The 23,516-nt window shown below is 34.4% G+C and overlaps 1 protein-coding gene across 2 annotated transcripts in view; it reads left to right on the top strand.

Moving 5' to 3' along the window:
• Nucleotides 1–23,516, top strand: part of LOC111061797 (pyrokinin-1 receptor-like) — a 108,647-nt gene that overhangs the window by 26,977 nt on the left and 58,154 nt on the right. Inside the window, exons 1-2 of one of the 2 annotated variants that reach the window (XM_039445194.1) lie at nt 14,825–15,696; nt 18,964–19,427. In XM_039445194.1, the coding sequence (XP_039301128.1) occupies nt 19,090–19,427 (338 nt within the window). In that variant the 5' untranslated portion in view covers nt 14,825–15,696; nt 18,964–19,089. Of the gene's footprint in view, nt 1–14,824; nt 15,697–18,963; nt 19,428–23,516 lie in introns of those variants that run through there. The other variant, XM_039445199.1, reaches the window with a different exon arrangement.

Below are 23,516 nucleotides of genomic sequence, written 5' to 3'. Positions count from 1 at the left end.
ACGTGACGTAATGCGCAGTAACATGACGTGAAGTGACGTGACATGACGTGACGCGACGTAATGCACCGTGACATGACGTAACGCGACGTAATGCGACGTGACATGCCGTGACGTGATCCTACTAGATGATTCATTAATATCATATTTTCATTAACTTTCTAAGTTGTTCCGTAGTTTATATCGTGGTAATATATTCATATTGAATGTAGAAGATTTGATATTGTCAAAACCATTAATTTATAAAAACAATCTGAGCTACTAGTTTTGGTTGTTACACTATTATCAATCTCTAGTTGTTATCAATCACCATTAGCAATCAAACTTGGAGCTTAAACACTTAGAATAAACACAGCAGTAGAATATATAGCTTGGTATGAATGACCAGTATTTGTTGACCAATGACGGATGACAAATCACGCCCAAGTACGGTATTCCAAATATGGTCATAACAATCATTCAAGAGTTGAAGATCATTTCCATGATTGCAAGTTCAGTTCTACTACTTTTCTGGGAGATAAAGTTTCATATATGAAAAGAATAGATTTATGACATCGAGAACAAATGTTCAGGTGAAAGCGCCTGCAGGTATGAAACCTGAAACACCCTTAGATCAGCGCAGCAAGAAAACTTGCGTGAAATACCTTTCACGTGCTGCTCGTTATCGGAATATCGGCCTATAAAGTCACCTCATGAAATACAGCTTCAACATAACACGGATCATACTATTCGAGTGATTTTGATATCAATTTTCTGTTGATGCACGGTAGTAACTCGTACAAGATAGGAATCTTGAAAAAGAGGAATTTGATTTATGTTTCATGTATAGAATTTTATATTTGTAAATATCATCCTACATTTAGAATGAAGGATTCAGAGGGATGAAAGCTCTCGTTACCCTTCTGAATTTTTTTGTTTATTGACCACAGCATGTTTCAACCATTTATGGCCATTCTCAAGTGCGAATAAGATAAAATGAACAACATTGTATTAAAACTATTTCATACTTTATTTTACGTAAAGTTAGGATACGTAAAATTACATTTCCATTCTATCAAAAATTGTAGTAGCCCTATAAGGAAAACTGAATGGAGAACAATTCCTGAAGTATAAGCATGTTTTCAAATACAGAACAATACTGTCATTACAAAACACGGTCTTACTGTACTTTCTTTTGAATGGGAAAGTTCATATAAGTGTTTTATTATGAGAAGAATTTTGAAATTCATTAATCAAACCATTTTTATTACTGTATCGATCATTGTGTTGAAATATCATTCCAAGATTTTTTGAGTCATGTATCAAAAAATAAGCTGTATTTTTCTTCTCCTTTTGATAATTATGTTCATTAAAGTTGTTCGAACTCACTGCCGGCGCACAAGTTGTTATTTGCCGGTAATGCCATATTGTAATTTATAATATTTATTTGTTCAATTTCTAACTAATTCTACGACAAATAAATGAGTTTGGATTTGATTTTGAATATCTAACTGCAATAAGTTAAAGATTTATTGAACAAGGGCGAGGCGAATAACTCATAAAATATAAACTCAATCTTGTCCCCCTTCATATGATATCAGGTTCGATATAGTTACATATAAGAAGGGATACATATAACAAAATCTATTAGCATACATACAACCAGGTCTAACCAGAAGCTAAATTTAAACTGTCAACGAATCAAATCTTGTCTAACATATTATCACTATCTTAACCAATTAATAAATCATTAATCCAGGCTCTTGTTCTATAGTGTGATTTTTTCCATTTTGTACGGTTCTGAAAATGCAGGTTTTCAATTCCAGTATATCAAGTCACACTCGCACAGTCAAGTATAAAGTTGCTAATTTATATTGAGCATTTGAAAGATTTATAAGCTTGTTCAATTTTGATCCAGTCCGAATGCTTGTTCCAGTCATTAGTAGGCCTATGTTTCAAGGAGGGAGCAACTTACAAGTTTCTCGACAAGTGTTCGTGACTTTTACGTTTTATAAAACACAGAATTCCATCTTGTACCACTTCTTCATCCGAAACATTCCAATACTCTACACATTGTAGACGAGGAAACATTCTCAGCAATAATAATTATTAACTTGTAACTAAAAGCCTTTTGATTCCAAATGTGAAATTAACTTTATCATATCAGAATGTTGCTGTGTGTTTTATTAGCAGCCTTCTCCCAATGACTGTATCAATTAATCAAAACCTACAATAATAAACTTTTCACCCGAAATAATATTAATGTTTGCTGTAGCAAGCTTCACGCATAGTCTATTTGAATATCAGCACTTGCTAATTTTGATTTATTATCGAAATTGAGTTTCACTTCTTCATAACAATTGTCCTTATTCAAAGAGTTTGACAAAATTACGACAGAACTTGAGTTTGTGACCTAGGCCTGACTGGTGTGCAATCTATAGTTTATTAATCTTGGCCACAATTTTTTCCTAAACGCTTCAAGTGTGTAACAAAGTGCATGAAAAATCTCAAACATTCAAGTCTATAAGTACGGTTTGATCTAAGATGCTCCTGTTGGTGACAAACATATGAATGATCTCTCCTACTCGGGATGTGCTTAACAAGAATTTTATTCTAGTATGACAGTGAACATTTGTATATGCTAATTCAATGGGAGGTGGGAAGCATACCATCCCTGAATGACGCTATCAACGCTCCATTTGCAGCAGTATCCTTTGATAATATCCAAGCAGCATCATGACATTCTGGCGCTACACGTGCTCTTGATTTGAAGCGATCACTCAAGACGACCTGATGCTCTCCTCTTCATTAGAGAACATCATCCTACTTTGAACGATCACTAGGATGCTTGCTCTACGTGATGTTACATAATGTATGATTTTAGTAGACTATATAGTTAGAGAAGCGATCCAGAGAGCATGATTCAAGTGGCTCCCCTTAGGAAACAGCAGGTTCTGAATGTAGCAGATTATAGGTATATTTGTTGCTCTTGAGAGAAGGATGTACTTATGAAATTCTAATCGATATTATATTACTTCCCATTAATATTGATGTTGTTAATTTCAATTAATTAGTTCCAATCATTCTGTGATTCCATCTGAATCTGTACAATGTATCGAGTTGTTAACTTTTTTAAATCTAGTATGTTTTAAGTGTGTCTGGCATTTTTTATTCTAAGAGTACTTTTTCACTGTAAATGACTGTGAAACTAACGACTTCCTACCTTTATCTACCTACCTTGAACTACTCAATGAGGAAAAGTTTTCATTTAAGCTCAGTAGATGAAATATCTCCTTATATACATCCTCTCTTCATCCTCATAAGATTTCCAGTCTTCTTGTTTCAACTATCTATGACCAAATAAGATCATCATCCGAAGAACCTCCCATATCATGTGTAGTGATAACGAATGAGTGTTTTTGTTCATTCATACCAAACTCCCAGTATAAATCAAGTTGTTATTCAAAGTCCCAAACATTCGAATTTCAAAATCAGTAATGGAATTTTGCCGAATGTATTGATGTCAATGAAATGATAAATTGTTGTCGATAAACTGTACTGTATTCATAGTTAGACCATAACTTTTCATCATGGGGGAAATTACATTTTATTGGAGGGTTGTAATGTTTGAGTAGTAATTGTAGTAGTCGGACATGTCAGTTGATAGAAGAATACACATTTAAACCATTATCGATCACTCGCAATGTGACTCAACAATTCCATTTTTTTATTCTTCAATGGAAGAGATTAATAACTGTATCTGATACAAAAATGTCGATTTCCGTTTCAGAATGTTTCATCATCTCAAAATTACTCTGAATAATTTGTTCACATTATATCAGTTGTGGAAAAAGAATAACAGATCAATTACGTCTCTCAATTTCATCTCGGGGAGATTGAAGAACCAAGTCGGAAGAGGCTTATTGATATCAATTCAGTCCTCTTCTTCCGAAGGAGACCCCTCTATCAAGAAGGCAGTGGAATAGTATTACAGATTATTCAATTATTATGACTCGTATTACAGACTTTAAACACTTTTTAAACCCTTCATATTGAAACTCAAACACAGTAGCTCCATCAGGAGCTTATCTAAGACAAAATGCGATAGATATAAGTATCTTTGCGCTTTTTATTTTCTTCTTAGAGAATAGTTTTCAATTATCACTTGCCGCACTTGCAACATCTGAGGGTTGTATTTACAATGGATTCTTGAGAACGATTTCAGTCAATCACTCTTATTATCGTAAAATAATCAGAATCGTTGAACCAGCTACAAGAATGTTGTTCTGATTAGTTCCTGCTTCATGGCAAACAAAGTATGCTTCGCTAGGAATGTCCTTATGAATATTTTTCAAATTATCCACAATCCTTCAAAAAATAAAGTCTCAGAGTAGTTTATCAACTTGTTGATTAATATTTTAATTTGTAATTATAAATTTTACTTATTAATACCTAGTTTTATCTATTTCCACCGAGAAGTTGTCATGTTAATCTGTGTTCACTTTAGCTTTGGATTTGAACTGATCAAAGGTGCATCAACTGAGACCAAGCAAGGCTCTAACCTCGACCAAGTCGATAACCAATACACTCATAAATTTCTCGCCGACCAGAATAGTCTCTTTGAAAATTGCTTTTGAGAATGTGCTGGTGAGGCAACATAGGACACAGACACACACATACATGGGCAAGGAGCCATATCACATGGAAGTGATTGTTTAGAAGATTTGGATTTATGCTCATAATATTCGCTTTTCATATCATAATTTTCATACTCGAATAGCGTTTGTCGACATGTATGGCATGAACACGTGGAAAAGGAATGGTTTTTAATTCGATTGATAGTGATCATGACTCAAAATCTCAATTAGATGATGTATAAAGACAACTGAGTGAATGATTTGAAATTCGGTAAAAATCATGAATATAATATTACAATTACTTTATAGAAGAACACACTTTTTTAAATTGACTAGTTTATTCTACTGAAGAAGTGATTTGAGCAAGTTACAATTTCCATGCTATTTATTGCATGCAAGCTACCATTTCAAGGCCAGAATCAGATATTCGATTCATTTTACTGAAATAATAATTCATTTATAACATCTTACTACATAAAAATAACCTTTCAACTTTTATTTGGAGAAATTTTCCAGGAAATACACATGGGTTATGAAATATTTACGATTGAAAAAAAGTTTCCCAGTACCAGTCACCTAATATGAGGGTTCTCAACAAGTCTCTGGTAATGATATGACATTCTAAACGCCCATTCTCCAACTAAGTTGATTGTTAATTCTCTTGGATCTTTAAAATGTTTTATCTATGAGTCCGGGAAAACACAATCTCTTATTGGATAATAATGAAAATTTGATTTTTTTTATGTCAATTTCAGGTCAAGTATCTGAGAATTTCGAGAAAAGGTTAACTTACAGTTGAAGTGACTTACATTTTTAAATTGGATATTGATGCAAATTATAATATTTTTATTGGAATAATCTTCATTTTCGATCAGTCTAGATAGACATCGTGACAGAGAGCAATAATATTTGAAAAACCTTTCAACTATTTACACATGGATTCTTAATCTCTTTCTCTAACTTGTAACAAAAATTTAAAATTTCCTATATTCATAAATCACTTATTCCAGAGAATGATATAATTTTTTTTTGGAGAAGAACTAAAGCTACAAATTGAAGAATTTAGGAGTGCAATTTTCAATTTAACTTTCGATTGAGTTGATCCTTGACGTAGAATTAGGTTTTCAGTTTTTCTCTTCACAGCTCCCAAGCTTCAGAGCATCTTTGCTTCTATCAAAGTATCCCACTATAATACTTAATATTGATCTACGAATGATTTTATCTTCTTTTCCTTGAGCAGGAATGAGTAGTTGACCTGAATTTATATAAATTATATTAAGAATTAAAATGTATCAAATTAAGAGACACGAGCCAATCAAGTGCTACTTTATTGCACGTAATACTCTTAAATTATACCTTTTTACGACTGTAAATACAGTCATCCAGATGAATGGGTTTTCTTAATGGAGAAGCATCATGTACAAGTTCTTCAACATGAGAATGAGAATGTTGTTTTCTAATTAGTCAAGTAACTGATCCCATTTGAAAACGCTTACTGGTTCAAAAAATTCAAGGCACACAAACTAAACAGGTCTCCCAGATTATGCCAATCAATTTCAAATTTTTGAGGCTATTAGTATTTTTATAGGCTAGGCTGTCTGTCTGACATTGTTATTATGAACACAATTCCAGTTCTTTTATGACTTGGTTTGAATTAATCTGCATTGAAACTTGTAGAATTCCTGTAAGAACAATAAATATTCTGTTTTCCACCCTTCTACAAACTATAAAATTTTATTTTATTTGAAATCAACTTCTGAAACCGGTTGGATAATGAAGTAAAATATCATCGTGATGTATTACATAACAATAATTCAGTCTTCCTATCAAAGAAAAAGGCAGGAGTACCGCAGTTTCATGGCAGTCCACGTGTGTCGTCTATCAAAGATAGATTTATGATAATGAGTGTTACTGACCTCCAATTTAACTAATAAGAATTCTTAGAATATTTGAAAGAATTCAGAGAATTTTGTCATTAATGTGAAACATAAGAATAATGATTATGAAAATTAGTTATAGAGTGTAGTATTTGTGTACACTTTCAAAATTTTTCTACTTGAAATAAATATAATATCTGTATAGTGTCTACGCTATAGTACTCTGACCCCATAATATCCATTAATGTGAGTGTAGATGTGGACTAATGGTATATTATAATAGTTTAATATTGAAAGTCTAATATTACAAAGGAGATAAAAATCAATCGATAGCTATGAGGAACTAACTTCAGCTCTCAAGAATCATATTTTCATTCAAAGACGAATTTTTTCAAGACAGTACACATATTTTCTCCCTCTCCCCTCTTCAGATCACTGAAGCTGAGAAAATATTGGTGCAATTTCGTCAATTTTTGGAGATAGATCATGTGAGATGCTTCAGACAGATTTAGTTTGATTTTTGAAATTATCTCGTTCTGATCCATTCCGTATTAATGTATCTTAATCAAATTCGAACTAGGATTTGAATGGTGTACCCGATTTAATTGATGTGAGTTCAATATTCAACCGGGATAGGCTCTCCTGATTAGGTTATTTCCAATGAAGAATCTATAAAAATGAATATTGAACGGATTGAACCTGTATTTCATATACTGAAGCTGAGAGTAGTTCATCTAAATTAAATGATTTCCTCTACTCTTTCATTTCTGAGAATAATCATAATTTCTCATGATCATCGGAGTTTAATCGAAATAGCGCTTCTGGACTTAATGATTTCAATAGCTTATGGTAACGTTCAGACTGTTCTTCAATTGGAGGGTTATTTCTGAATAGTCATAGGGCGTAACATATCATGTTTGAAAAATATCAACATTTACTAGATTTGCATTCAAAGCTACAAATATTTTTCACAATCATAACTAGCAAAATCTAGTTCTAAGACAATGAGATCCAGAGATGGTTGTAGGAGATATACAGAACGAGTCATATGTAGACTTGGACTTTAGACTTTTTTTATTAGACTTAGGGGTTGTAACTCCAATATTTTAATTGTAAACACCCATTGTGTGGCATATCATTTTAAAGGCCTCTTTGAAAAATGAAAGATGGCATCGACAATAATGTTGTATGGTAATTGTATTCAAAATGGCGGCTGATTGAAGTTTCAGTTTTTAAAGAAATGAGGGGTTGCAACTCAAATATTTTGAACGTAAACACCCATTGTGTGATACATCATCTTAAAGGCCTTATCAAAACTAGAAAGATGACATCAATAAAAATGCTCTATGATACTTTTATCCAAAATGGCGGCTAATTAAAATTTATCAATTACTGTATTTCTTAAAAAACTCAAATTTCAATCAGCTGCCATTTTGAAAAGTATCATAGAACATTTTTATTGATGTCAACTCTCTATTTTTTGGAAAGCCTTTAAAATGATATCACACAATGGGTGTTTACGCTCAAAATATTTGAGTTACAACCCCTCATTTCTTAAAAAACTTCAACTTCAATGAGCTGCCAGTTTGGATACAAGTATCATAGAATATTTTTGTCGATGCCATCTTTCTTGTTTCGAAAAGGCCTTCAAAATTATGTACCACACAATGTTTGTTTACACTTGAAATATTTGAGCTACAACCCCTAAGTCACCCCCTTATGAGGGGGTCGTCAAAAGGTAGAGTATTTGACCAATAACTTTTTCTGAAAGTTACAGTATTATATCTACAACAGTCTCCAATTTATTGACAGGGTCCCATACATATGACTCACTCTTTATGTATTATTACTGTATCAGTGGAGGAAAATTGATACTAATTTGATTCTTTGAGCTCGGGTAGAGTAACCAATACCTTTTAATGCAAATCTCATGCCAAAGCACAACTGAAGCTTTTTCCTGTTCAGGTGTATTAATTGAATTTCAGCTTCTCATTGTCTAACAAGCAATAAGATTCAAATCTTCAACGTTCCTGCTGACGAATAAAGTATATTGTAGGTACTATCAAATCTAATACATTTTGAGATCAAAGTTTGTGAACATATCAGAACTGATGCTAGTCCAGAATTGGATTGGTAAATTCCGGCTGAGACAGAGCTTGCAAAATTGGATCTGGCAGGTGAAGAGTTACCGTACTGCTTCCCTGCATCATCCACTTTGTAATTGAATAACAGCATTCTGGATAATTTGATTAATCTCTTTCAGACAAAATAATCCCATTCCATAGAATATCGTTTGGATCATTAGCTTTCGGTATCGCTTGCTAAAATCAATATTAACTCCAACTTATCATCACCAGGTCCATTGTAGGCGTTCAATAGAATTGGTAAATAAACAGAATTTCCTGTTGTAGGCGGTATAATCAATTTGAGTCCCATGGTTATGTTGATTTTCAAAAAATATCCACAGAAGTTGAAGATTCTTTCTGGAGTTTAACCCTTTCAGTTCAATAAAATCGATTGAAAAAACAAAAAAAATTCCATTGTAGGCTTTACAATCTATTTGATTCCGAAGCAATTGCCAATTTTCGGTTGAGACAGATAAGGGGTAGTATTTCTTCAGATATTATACGAGTAGAATGAGTAAGGCTAGCTACACACACATCGATTTTTGTTCGTGCGATATTTTGCCGTCCTTATGAGATTGAACAAATGATTTCAAAAATATGATGATGTTTGTAAAGGTCCGTTTAATCTGATAAAATTCATAAGGACGGCAAAATATCGTACGAGCAAAAATGTATGTGTGTGTGCAGGGCTTAACAGTTAATTCTTGATCATTATCACACACATTAATCACACTAATTCTTTATCAAATACGAAATTGATTCAATACTTTTGTTTGACGAGTATCATGTGATCATATTCTTGTAGAGGTAGGCAATGATAAGGAAGCAGCTTGCTTTAATGACAGGGAGAAATTTATGGAGATCCTCATACATCCCAGGATTATCTACACAAGTGATGTGGGCTCTTGTCTCCTGAAGAACATATAAGTTGAAGTGAGTAATGATTCACGAGGATATATTATAGTTATCCATTAGAATTATCTTCATGAAATATCCTTCTATCACTTTAATCTACCTTGGAACCATGATTTTGGATAATGTTGAGTAAAAACACAAAGCACAGGTTTTTTCATAATATTCATGAATGCTCACGGGTAAGCCTCATGAATAAAGTATTTATTTCAAAAATTCATAATATCAAAAAAGGTGTTACTCCAACAACCATGATCGTGAAGTGAGTAGAAAGTATCAGTTAGTGGAGTTGGATCTTCCATTCTTGTTGTGAAGCTCATGTAACTACCAATCTCTGTAACAATATTATTCATGTCATTGGAAGAATATCTGTCATAATATTTCCCTCTTTCTCAATAGCATTCTCATTTCCAAGACTAGAGGAAATATCGGATATTAAGGATAGTATCTTCTGATATGGAATATTGATTCTCATTTTTCTTGAGTCTCTCATTCTTTCCAGAAACATGCACCAATGCATGACAGAATAGAGATGAAGAATCTCAAAAGATGATTAGATCTCCAATTATCTATGAAAAAACGCGTCGGGTTCTTCGCCTGTCAGGTGTCAAGAAACGAATGAATCTATTTCGTTCGATTTTGTCTCGTGCGACTCTTATCTATTTTTGAAGGTCATAAAACAGGATTTCTGTCAGTTCCACATTTTAGAGAAAAACTGCTCTTGACGTGGAAGCGCTATCTCAGAGCTCAGAAAAGACAAAATCTTTTGGAGACATAATTTTGGAGGATTTTCATACAGGGTTCTCACTGTGGAGTGGAGAAATTTATCATTTTTTTTTCACAATCAATGAAGAATCTGTGGCCTACAGTGCATTCGAAGACCCAGTTAATTCTGAAGGGGAATAAATCACTTACTTCATACTTATCAATGAATATTAATCTCATCTATGGAAGTGTTAAATTCTGTACGAACTCGTGATAAGAATAAAAAACACCGATCGATCAATAAACAAATTAATATATCAACTTCTTCCTGATAATGATGTCTAAAAATTTGTCCCGCACAAGAGTATGATAATATTATGATGTATCGATCTTGGAATGCAGTTGAAATCCTGAAGCTCTGTATCATTGGGCACCATTAATTTAGTGTTGCCTTGTCAGGTATAAAATCAGCAGTTGTTTATATTGCGTTTTTGAATACTGAGTAGGTTAACGAGATAATTTGATAATTTCCAAAACGATGTAAATATTCATGAGCTCTTTTTCAAAACTTAATATTCTATATCATCATGAAGATTATCAAAAGAGCATGGAATTTATAGTCGAAAAGAGGTGCAGAAATACTGCTGAAGGGCTTCATAAAAGTAATGCGAAGCGCATTTCCAGTCAGTCGTGAAGGGAGCAGCAAGTTGTATTTGAATTCGAAACGGTCGAAATTGATTGACCGTGAACTTTATAAACGAGTCTTGTCCCAATCCCAATTCCAGTTCCCCAATCCCCATCCCAAATCCCCAACCCCCTCACCACCATTGTCTCTAGCCCGACAGCTAAATTTTCTTTCTATCTCATCAACCCTTCCACGAATCTCCCTCTTACCAAGAAATAGACAACTTTTTCAGAGTCTGAAAGAAAACAAGTTTTTCAAAGCCGATCTGAGGTAATTAACAAGGAACGGTGAAACTCATGGCATCAAATGTATGCCTCAATGAACTTGTGTTGGGCTAACGATTCATCGGTTCAGCGGCATTTCTACGCTTGGTGTTTGAAGTTTTTCTAGAATTGGATAGCCGAAAATTGTAATTAGTAAGGTGTTATTAGCTCTAACATGTTACACGTTTTTGACGTGTTAACATTTCGAACTATTATGATACCTGAAAATTAATGAATGGCTTGGAAATGACTAACAAAAATTATGAATCTTATGCGAAAATTGGATCAATCAAGCTAGGTTACATTTTCCTTCTTTTATTCGTTTTCTTCTTCTTTTTCTTCTTCCTATTCTTCTTCTTCTTATTTATTGAACATCTCGTTCTACTTTCTCGTTTCACCATGATTTGCTTTTCAATATATACACATATTATGTCTTTTATGCGTCTAGAAACTGATGAGTGTACTCCATTGCAGTATTTATAAATTATTGACATCTCTACTGAGTCGCCAAAAAGTTACTCTTGTAGTTTTTCTAATGCGTTTGAGAAATAATGAGAGTCTCCTTCACTCGAAGCATTTGATTTCCAGCCAGCTCCATTATTAATTTTAGAGCTCCCTCTTCAGCCACTTTTTCATTCTTGTGCACAACGACTCTCAGTGGGCTTCTTATTATAAGGGACGGCATTTCCCTCAACAGAAAGCTTCAGCATCCACCAACAAACAGTCTTTTATCTCTTATAAAATTTCTTCTTTATAAAATTCACTCAGCCATCTCTCTCACACAGCAAATTGACTGTCTCTTTTCATAATTAGTCTAGCCCGTATCAATTGATCGCTCGTCGTCCTTGAATTACTTTATACCTTGGTATGCTCTTTAAAACTTACCAACCACAATTATTTCCCATTCCATCATCAGACTATACATCAAAAGGTGATTTGAATAGAATGCACCAAATTCGAAGACTTTTGAAATGTGCTGGAAAAACTTTTAAAAGCTCAGTTGGGTTTTAAGTACATCAATGCCCTTTTCAGTTTTCCTCTTGTTCTTCTTCCACAAAGGGTATAGACTGTTCAAACAGTTTTCTTCCCCACAACTTCTTTTGATCTTATTCTTTCAGAATTCCCACAAGATAATTGAAACTTGTTTATTTTCTGCGTCCTTCAATCTCTTGTACGAAGTATCCTCCCTTGATACAAACGTTGATAGAATACCACTTGATCAAGAAGAAAATAATTAAAAATTTTAACCAACATCGAGTGAAAGATATATTGAAGAGGAAACTCCTTAGCAAAATTGGATGACGTTGTTGAAGTTCGTCTGGAGTGAAATCCAAATTTATTAGAACATTTTTGAACACATTGTTAAGTGAACTCAAAATACCATTCAACAATTTTCTTTTACAACACAATTCGAAAAGAATGTACAAAATAAATGAAATAATGTATCTCATAAATGAGTCTTCAGTTTTATCCTTATAAATGATTATTTGAGTACGAGACCCTTCTCACTCTACGAACATCAGAATTATTATGGTATTCACTTAGAATGTTGCATTCCATTGGATCTCAGATATTCATCCCTCACAGTCAAATTTCTCATTTCTATCTCGTCCTCTGTTGTTGAAAATTCCCTTCGAATCAAGTCGATCTAATAAGGTTCAAGGAAGAAGAGCGAATGAATATTTCACCGCCTCAGTGCTTTGATTTCATTTCAAAGAGAATTTTTCCTCCTTCACAGATTTTTCGGCTCCGTGCAATCTTTCAATAAGTGAGAGTGAACACATAAACAAGCAGGCTCGGAGCTGTTGATATACTTCACGTTGGATTATTTATTAGGATTTGAGGAATCTGAACGGGTGCGTTCTGCGATAAGTAACAAATCGTGTGCTTGAGAATAGGGCGCTGCTCTATTTTATTTCAGCGTCAAACACGACAAAATGTCTAGCCAAATAAATCTTGTCTTAAATAGAATTTGGTAGTGGCTGTGTCCTCTTGAGAGCCGATGGCTTGGCCGTTGAGATTTTGCTTCAACATGAATAATTCATGCCTGACAAAGTACTCCCGTCAAAGCAAACCCCCTACATGAACACCAGCATGAACACCTCTGCTCATCGACATGGTTGCAAATGCAGTCTGCAGCTCCCACCTCACGGTGGTGACAATGGTGACTTCCCAGACTGATTGGCCTATTCACCGTTCTACTGCTGCAATCAATTCAGCAGGAATCGTCTGCCTGCTCAAATTGAGTGAGAAAGATGGACTACCACACGCCCCCTTCAGAATATTCAATTGAGAAGCGATTACTGCTGTTTTAACATGATTATTCTCAAGTAACATTCACAGTTCTATTGGTGATTGATGATAATCTCATTTGATCACTCATTCATTAATGCCGATTGATATAATAAATAATGCTAGGATGACTTATATTCATTGAGGAACATTGGTCTTATTTAAATCGTAATTCATATTATTCATGTCAATTAGACTTTGGAATAGGACTTCTGCTCTACGTATATGTAGTTTTGTAATACGTGATATGTAATACATGATGTAGTTGAAATGCATTCAGCAAGTTCCATTCCACCCTGTCATTCATTTATTGTCAATCTTTAATCACGCTTTTCTTCATGGTGAAATTTATAAGGAAGGTCAAGTGGATTCACTACAATTACGAATCAATTAGGAATTACTACAATTAAGAATCTGGAAATCACTATAATGATTGCTAAATAAATTGAAATCGATTAATCAATAAGACTTTCCTGCCTATCTTCTTGATTCATCTATGTTCTTTGTGATACCAGCCCGATTCGACCACTCAAATCTTTGTATAAATACTGAACAAGTACCAATCTCTTTACCAACCCTTGCGAATGAAAGGTCTGTTCTATTGAATCATTCTGTTAGTGGAGTAGGCTTGAATTTGTTTTTCTGGAGAAGATAACATAGAATTTTAGATTACAGAATTCAGAATTCTCACAGAATACTATCAAGCTTTTATCTAGTTTTATCCGAAAAGCACAAAAGCAAAACATGTTCAAACAGTTTCTGTTATTTCACCTCTTTTCTATCGAACTTCAAAAATCGAACGATAAAATCAAATGTTAGTTTTATGTAATGAAAATCAACACAAAAATGATTCAAGGAGATGAACTCATCCAAATTTGTGAGTTGAAATTGCTCGCTACACCGAAAAGCATGATAAATTTTATATATAGTGATGGATGAGGATCGAAAATATTTATCAGTAAAGATAATATTTATAAGCTAAAAAGGTGGTCTACTTTAATAAATGATGACCAAGTTCCCTGAATTCTATAACTGGAATGCTAAGAACTCTACAAACATAGATTTTTATTGTTTGTTGTAGGTTTATTTTTAGTTTTCATCAAGGACAGGAATTTGAATAAATTTGCTGTGGGCACAAAATTCTGTGAAGTGGGCTGATTCTGTGTTTCACACTAAAGAGCTCAGTGGAACTCATACCTACTGGAATGTTCGATTTTAGTCGATAGTCACTCATTTGCCAGCCGACTTGTTTATTTATTACAACAAACAGGTTTTTATTTTAAAAGTTTTATTTTCGCAAGGTGCGCGCATAACTTGGATGCAGTTTTTTGTCAGTGTGGCCAGTGAGATTTGTGTAGATTGGATGCGGAGGTTTATTTTTGTAGATTGGGACTGTATTTGTTCGCCGCTTTCATAATGAGAGCGGGAGAGCTGTTTGTAAATAAAATAGCGATGACCCCGACAAATTAATGGTTGGAAGTTGACTTCTGTCCTGTTCGCTCTTCAGCCGCCACCAAATGATGTTAATGCGAAACAGTTAGCAAACCAGAATGCGAGGTCTCGGGTCTCGGGTAGCTTCTGTGGCGTTTGAGGGGCGAGAGTGGGCGGAGAGTGTGCGTGTGAGAGCTGGTTCCAGGTGATGGTGTATGAGTGGCGTAATCCGCGTGTCGTGTAGCAGCTCGCGTTTAGTTTAGCGTCGAGCGGTGACCGGTGCGGTTGAGTGCGTGAGGGAGCGTGTTCAGACGTGCGTGGTGTCAAACTAGACGCGTAGTGAATCGGTTCCCTGTCAGTGGCTTCTTCGTCTCAACCAGCTTCCGTTTTTTGTTTAGATGGCTGTACAAAATGTTTTCTCCAATGTTAGCCGAAAAGTAGCCCATTATACTCTGTTGGAGTTGACATTGATCGTCTAATTTTGTGGTTTTAGTGTGCTGGCCAGGCAAGATTTTGAATGAGGTGAAACAAGATACTTCCGAGCTGGTGAAATATCGCTACAACTACAAAGCTGCTGTCTTACAAATTAGTTTCAAACTCATATTCTATCAATCAAATAATTGACACACTTTATCAAGATTTGGATGAATTGGAATGAATTGAGTACCTAATAAATAACAATTGTTTTGTTATCTAGTTGTGTATTCCATTTACTGTTAAATCTATCTACGTGTTTGGCCTTTTCCTGTGAACGATTCCAAATCAGTGATTCTACAGCAACTTGAATGAGAGGTAAGCTCCTTCTTCATAGCCCTAACTCAACCCAGATAGTCCATGAATTCTTCTTCTTGTAGTGCGCCTTTCTAAGAACAATTTTCCTATGGGAACAATATGAATTATTAATTTTAGATGAAAATCTGAGGATTATCAGAAGGCGAAAATATTCTTGCTTCTTGGTGTTAGACTGGGAGGGGTCTGAGACTAAGAGGTGTTGGACTTAGGTTGAGAGGGGTTTAGAAGATCCTGAAGGAGACGGAAGATGATAGAGAGAAGTGGGAGTAATTTGTGCCACCATGCGACCCACAATACAAGGAATAGTCACTTCTTAAACTACCTTCTCTCAAACGCTCGCTATTCAACTCCTTATCTCCTGGACCCACGAAACACTTTGCTTCATCCCTTGTTGTATGCACCCCCTCCGACCTTCGTTGTTTCCTTCAGTCTCAACCTCTAACAAACTTCCAATGAGCCTATTCTCCTATGAATTCAAATCAAAATAATTGTAAACTCATTGAGTACTGATATTACAGTTATAATTCTACTCATTATTATTTTCCAACAAAATAACAACAACGGTCGATTCACGGGGTTGAAGGAAAATTCACAAACTTTTCTTTAGTAGAATCATGGAATAAACAATCTATCTATGTTAAATTTATTACTATAATAATCTGATTATATTTCCTTTATAATAGAACTAATTGAAAGATAGATTATCCCATATCTATTTATTGCAGTTTTCCAAATCATTTGTCAATAAATGATTCGAGATCTTCTGAGACCGGACTCACCTCATATTCTTATTAGGCTAATTTATTTCCATTTAGGACACTTACTCGAGAATTTGAAAAGGATCATCTTTGATAACGAAGTTAAATTGATTGGATTTCTCTCAATTATTCAATTTCTCAGTAGATTCTAGAAATAGATCTCGAACATCTAGTGTTTCAACATGATTTGATACATACTTGGTTGCAATGAAGAGTCAACCAAATCATACAGAATATCAACCGACTAAATAGTTCTTTGAAGAGATACTCCAACAAATAACACATTCTACAGATGTAAATTAATGAGAAATTGCAATTGTTCAAAATTAGCATTCAGCAAGGTTCATCATTCAACTTGAGATTTTTTCTAAATAATAATTGTAAAACACATTGTTGTGATAGAAATACTAGTCCATCTTTAATTCTGGTAAGATCACAAATTTCTCAAGGAAGTTGATAGAGGTCATGTACTAATTAATGACCTCGCCGTGAACAGCTACATCGTAAAATGATTTGTGGACTTTTTTGAGCTGTTATATTATTCTGTGAATGCTTTAGCTACAATTCAAGTGTTACGCCTTTATTATTTGAAACTTATTAAGTTTGATGCTTATCAGTTTGGGTATTCCAGCCAGCCTACACCCGTCAGACCGAATAAGCTCCCTGATTGATATGATCAAGTTTGCCTTGGTTCCAATTAAACGCAGCAGAATAATGAGAATCTTGTGGGATAGAACTCATGCTGTGGTTGAGAACAGACATGTGTAAGAAAAACAATGTGTATTGATAAGTTTCCAGTTCTTGGTATCAAGCTTCAATGCTGTGCATTAATTATCATTCTCATCAAAAGGAAGTTGAACTTTTTTCTATCCTACCGGACCTTAAATGTTGTTCACAACGATGTTATAGTCGTTATAGTTCGCTTTCAAAGTGGGGAAACACGTTCACGCACAACAAACAACAACATCAACAACAACTTCATAAAAATACCGTTACACTCTCAGGCGAAACATAGCAAGACATGGGAACTTTTTTCTCAGGATAATTGATGGAAATGGGATTTGAAAATTATAATAATTCATAGTAAATAATATCCGCAATCTCTTTGTTTCTATCATACTGTTATCAGCTACAATTAAGTTATATGGATTTAAGCCATCAACCATGTATATGGATAGCCTGAATAATATAGAATAATTCGATAATATTGACTAATTCGTGCATCGTATGATAATAAATATTTATAATTGACCACATTTTTGCTTCACAGTATAATGAGGATTAAGAATGCTCTCCAAACATAATTCAGAAGACAATGAAAGCTTTTGCGATAGTTACCAGTGTTGAGATCATAGTCTATCCTAGAATATAGAATAGTTCAATTATATATTGAGGCGACTATTGCAAGCAAAGACGGATTGAGTGGGTGGATTTTCATATTTTAGCAGACCAAATTTCAGAAATTCATATTTTAGCAGACCAAGTTTCAGAAAAGCCAGAATTCGGCACAGAATAGGTCCATTTCAATTTTATGATGCGAGTTCCAGGCTCACAAACTGTGCAGGAGTATTTCCGAGGATGAGAATAGAGTAACAAGCTCTGTTAAAGCACCTGGGACAATCATAACTTTGCCCTTGTCTCATCTAAATGGACTAGCCAGAGGCCATTACCATTAACGCTTTGTCCTGGAAAGAGTTCTCTCGATGAAGCAGTAACGATTATTATCACAATCCGGAGTTGGGATTGAAAGTAGAGTAGAAGAGAATCGAGAAGATAATATTCACTTCGGGATTAGCAGATTATGAAAAGCACTTGAGAGAAATTGAATTATTTTCTCCAGACTATGGGCTGAAATTACTCACGAATCATCGGAAACACCGTGGACAAAATAAATGGAAATCTTATTTTCCATGCTCTTCCTCAAGAAAATCTCAGAAGGAATGAGATAATTCTTGATTGTTGATCGATATATCGATTTCTCTGTTGTGGAGAGTTCTAAATTTTCACTGAGTTTGAGCTTGAGACATCAGTACCATCAAAGAATTTGGAATCAATTTAAACTCTCATTTTATTTTTCTAGTGTAGAGTATCAAATCATCAAATTAATGTTAAACATTCAGTGTTGAAGTTTGATTTCCATTCATTTATGTCTATATCATCCATAGTAAATACTATATAAAAGAAGATTATGCTTTTAAACTTCACTAATTCTCTCCAATTTCAAGATTTCTCCGTTGTCAAGCTCTGAATGGAATGTCCGATTAACCATATAAATCTTTGAATCGATTAGTTGGCAGCATTTCGACGTGCTTCACGAGTGTTTGAAGCATATCTTTGAGTTTTACCAAACTATTTGCAAAAAGAACCAGTATTTCGATAATTGGTATGATCATAAGACTCAGAACTAATCAGACTTATCACACGTGAGACACGTTTTGATCTTAATATCCATGTACCAATTATGTAATAATGTGCATTACCTTAATCAGTTTTTCTTTCTAATTTTCAGATCCATCTGCATGTGGTAGCCAGTCACTGTACTCACAACGAACATCACAATAACCTGGATAAATTCACGAACTCAGTGTAGTGTGCGTGTGTGTTCAGTCTACGAGTATTTGAATCCTAAAACAAAATGGAGGCACCGCAGCCGGAAAAGCTGCAGCTACTCATGAACTGGAGTGAAGCAGATGACATTATTGCCCGTTCCAATATTTCGTTGTACTATTTCAACGGCTCAGCGCTGGACAACTATGAAGAAGGTGCGCCTTTTTACATGCTTTTGACAATGTGCATTCTTTACGCAGTGATTCTGTTGTGTGGAGTGGTGGGTAATGTGAGCACGTGTATTGTGATAGCCCGCAACAAGCACATGCACACCGCCACCAACTACTACCTCTTCAGCCTGGCTGTCTCCGACATGATTCTGCTGCTGGCCGGATTGCCTCAGGAGATCATGCACACACTTTTCAAGTAAGTACCTACAATCATAGAATAATCTATTCTTGAAGAGTATCGTTAATATATGCTACAATGTCTCAATGCTGTATTGGTCAAGAGTTCCACATGAAATTTCGAGTTCTGCCACTAATGATCAGTTTATATTGAACTTGTGTTACAGTTCAATGCTGCATAATACTTTCATGGAAACTTGTAAATTGTGAAGTGCATAATTCAGTACATACTCAGCATGGTACAAGATAAATAGTATAGCATGGTATACTCAGCATGGTATAGAGTATAAATACTGGTATATGAAAATGAAAAATAATCTTTATTAGGCGGAGTTAGGACTTTTTAAGACCTCTCTACCACTCAACTTTGAAATCATGGTATGGTTCAGTGAATATATAGTTATTATTGTAGTCAATTGATGTATAATCATATAGATATTCATCGAATGTCAATAAACGAAAGAATAATTAATCTTGAATATAAACCTGTAAATGCTCAGTCGTACAAGAGATTGGTCGAAATTGTAGATAAACTTTGATCAATAAGTAATTGATCACTATACTTTTCATCTAACAGACTTGAATATTGATGAATACAAGCGGAAAGTGTTGTTTGACGATGGAAATTCATTGAATATTTCATTGAAATATGAATTGTGATCCAACTGCATCCCAATATAAACTTTCTAAACTTTTATCTTCTGATCAAGAGAATAATTCCTTCAATTCTGAAATTATGTAAAAATATGCATACGGTTTTTTCGAGTCATTCTCTCATTTATATTGAAGATAAGTTCTACTGGTTCTTCCATTTATAAATTCTTATCGTTCCTAGGTGACTATCAGGCAAAAAACTAGAGTACTGTATATGCAATTTCCTAAATAACAATGAATTTAATCCGCATTTGTGAATGGTTAGTCTCTGAGACTAGTTTTAATTAAAATTATTGTAGAAGAAACTTGTGAGTCTAATAATCGTTGAGTTAGGAATTTATATTTTTCTCTTATTTGGTATTTGGTATTTAAACTTAAAAACGTAATGAACTGTTACAAAATGATGGCCTTAAACTTTGAATATAAATGTTTTGTGACTTGTGAAATTTTCATTTTACTGTTTCTAATTTTTTTGTATCCTATTCAAACAATGAACACATAGATCCTACTCATATCAGTGATAACTCACCAACACACTTTTTCAAGTTCCATGGAGAGACAGATCAATAGAATTTGCATGAATCGTACCTAACGAGACAAAAATACAACTTCCTCTACGCGCTACCATTTCAAGAGTCGTTTGTTCAGCGGCAAAATCGGTTCCATTCAACTCTTATTTATGTGATTTTTTCTGCATTGAGATTTTCCCACAGACAAATTCGTGGTTTCCACTCCAATATTGTCCCATTCTTTTTCTCTGCACCCTCACAAGTGAAACAACACTCGATGCATTGCTCAGAATCCTACTTTGTTGGGATTTGTTGGAGTGGTTCCTCTTATCATACCGCACTGTTCTCTAAAAATAAAGATGCATCCGATAAATTGAAATTGCTGGCACCCACGCATAATGCTCAGGCTTACGTTGGATTCATCTGCAATATTCCTTTCTACTTCAGTGTATTTGGATCCTATCTTGAGGAGAAACATCTCGTGTCGAAAATAGTACTGATATGGAACTGCGCTGAGATAAGAAGTATCATATGTTAATCTTATATGAAGAGTTCTTTGAAAGATAGTTTTGAGAATTGGGGCGGATTGTTCTCTATGATCATCATGAGCTGATTTGAAAATATTTAGTGGATATTGTGATTTGGATCTTATCCAGAGAATAATTGAAATCTTACTGGACTATCACTTAATTACGAAGTCTTCTCACAATGAAACTATCTGTAACTAGCAATGTACTATCTTGCTTGAAAACTCTTTGAGAATTCAAAACGTTTTAATGCAATTAAATGAAGTTGGAGATCAATGTTATTCATTCAGCTTGATCCCACTCTATCACAATTACTCCAGATTGCCTTCATTAATAGAACACGATTCTGCAAGTCGTTAAAGCTTTTTAATGACCTACCCTACAATAAAGAGTATCGTGATAGGCCAGCTCTGAATGAAAACTTATTCTATCTCTTGTTGATAATCGATCTTCAATTATTGCACTGAGCCTCAGCTCAATTCTAATAGTTGTTGGCACAAGCAAAATTCTCATAACGATTTTGTAGGAAATCAATAAGAAAGACTCATCAGAATGGTGATAGAAAATCGAAACTGATAAATTCATTTCCATCATCCATTCTGTTCGATTGAAACACATTTTCAACATTTCCTATATTGCCGTTACATTGATTTTTTGCTTGAATATAACTTATCCTCCAAAACAATAATAACAATCGGTGTATTATGGAACTTCTCCATCCAAATACTGTTTCCCTGTAGCGATTTGGCGTTATGCCACGCTGAAATGAAGTTTAAATCGTTTCTAGCTCACCTCCCAAGACGGAAGACTTGAGCAAAACATCGTGGTCCACGAGTTCACTCTATATTGATTTAATAGAAAATAAATGCTCCTGAGAAAAAAATCGAATCTCTTGAATCCAACCTACATAGAATCTTATAATGTTAATGCAATAAACAATGCAATTTTCGAAAAAAAACACTATTTTAATAAGATTATAGAAATTTTTTTTCACCGAACACTCCAATTGGAGTTCCTGAATTGAAATAACTTCTAGTACATAGTGATAATATAAATAGACTACAAGACGAAATTAGAGATATGGCTGTACAACAGGGCTCTCCAACCTACGGCCCGCGGACCACATCCGGCCCGCGGATATATTTTGTCCGGCCCGCCAAGAGTTAGGTATTGCAACAGATTTTTTAAAATATATATTCACACAAAGAAGGTAACCTACTTCCATTTTACAGTTCTCTCCCAGAAAAATACTTTAAAAACATGAAAAAACCATGCTGAAGCTATGTTCTCTTTTTGGATCTACCTACAATTTATTGTGAGCAGACATTTTCTAAAATGAAGTTTGTTAAATCCTAATACAGATGTTCCTTATCAGATGAACATTTGAAATCAATTTTAATGATTGGAACCACAAAGTTTGATGCTAAATGGTCGGACATTTCAAGTGGAAAACAAATGCAATCTTCTTACTAAAAATAAATATTCTCTTTTAGCTTGGTAACTTTTTGTAAATTCGTGTATTGTCAAGTTGTCTTATCACTATTAAAAAAAGTTATCATATTTTGTTTAACTTGCTAAACTCATGCATTCTCAATGTTTCTTATGAATTTTTTACACTGAATAGATTTGACTTTGTATTGAAATGAAATGAATTGGTTTGTTTCTTCCTGTGTTTTAATTGAACCTACTTAAAACTCCTCATATTATTTTAATGGAAATATAATAATTTTACACCCCCCCCCAATTCCCCCGTCGTTTGTGGCCCACAAGTTAATTACCACGTACATTCTTGTTATTGGCCCTCTAAGCCTCCCTAGAATTAACAATGTGGCCCTTGGATGGAAAAGGTTGGAGACCCCTGCTGTACAACATCAGCCTCCTGTACATGATAGCAGTTTTTCTCAGGTATCAATAGTTCTCAATTCACTTAGAAATAAGCTAATCTTTATAAATTGGTTGGAAGGAATCTCTGGTGAGATTTTCACGTATTGGTGAATGAATGATCAACCGTTCTGATTTGATCGGATTGAGTATGTCGAGCACTGAAATGAATGGAATTGAAAAAGAGTTTTTTTATTCTAAAGAGATATATTTTATTGGTTATCAAACGCTTACTTCATCTCACTCCACCCAAAGCACATTCCCATCACAGAGATTTTCAAATATTGCAGATTCCGGAGTAATATTTCCCAAAGAATGAAGGGAGCCTAAAACATTTTTCCGCGGGTACAAGAACGAAGTGTGATTAAATTTGCAACTTTCCCGGCCCAAATACACCCATTCGGCTGGAAGTTTTCCATGCACGGGAAACCAAAACTCGTTATGGATGTAGAAGGTCACATGCTTTATTTTCAGCTTGAAAGACATAGTTCAATAAATTTCGAGAGTACTCGAATGGATTAACAGCCAGAAAACTTC

The sequence above is a fragment of the Nilaparvata lugens genome, chromosome 1 (assembly GCF_014356525.2).
Source record: "Nilaparvata lugens isolate BPH chromosome 1, ASM1435652v1, whole genome shotgun sequence".
In the NCBI taxonomy this organism is placed as follows: domain Eukaryota; kingdom Metazoa; phylum Arthropoda; class Insecta; order Hemiptera; family Delphacidae; genus Nilaparvata; species Nilaparvata lugens.
This window is presented reverse-complemented; position numbering and strand designations above follow the sequence as displayed.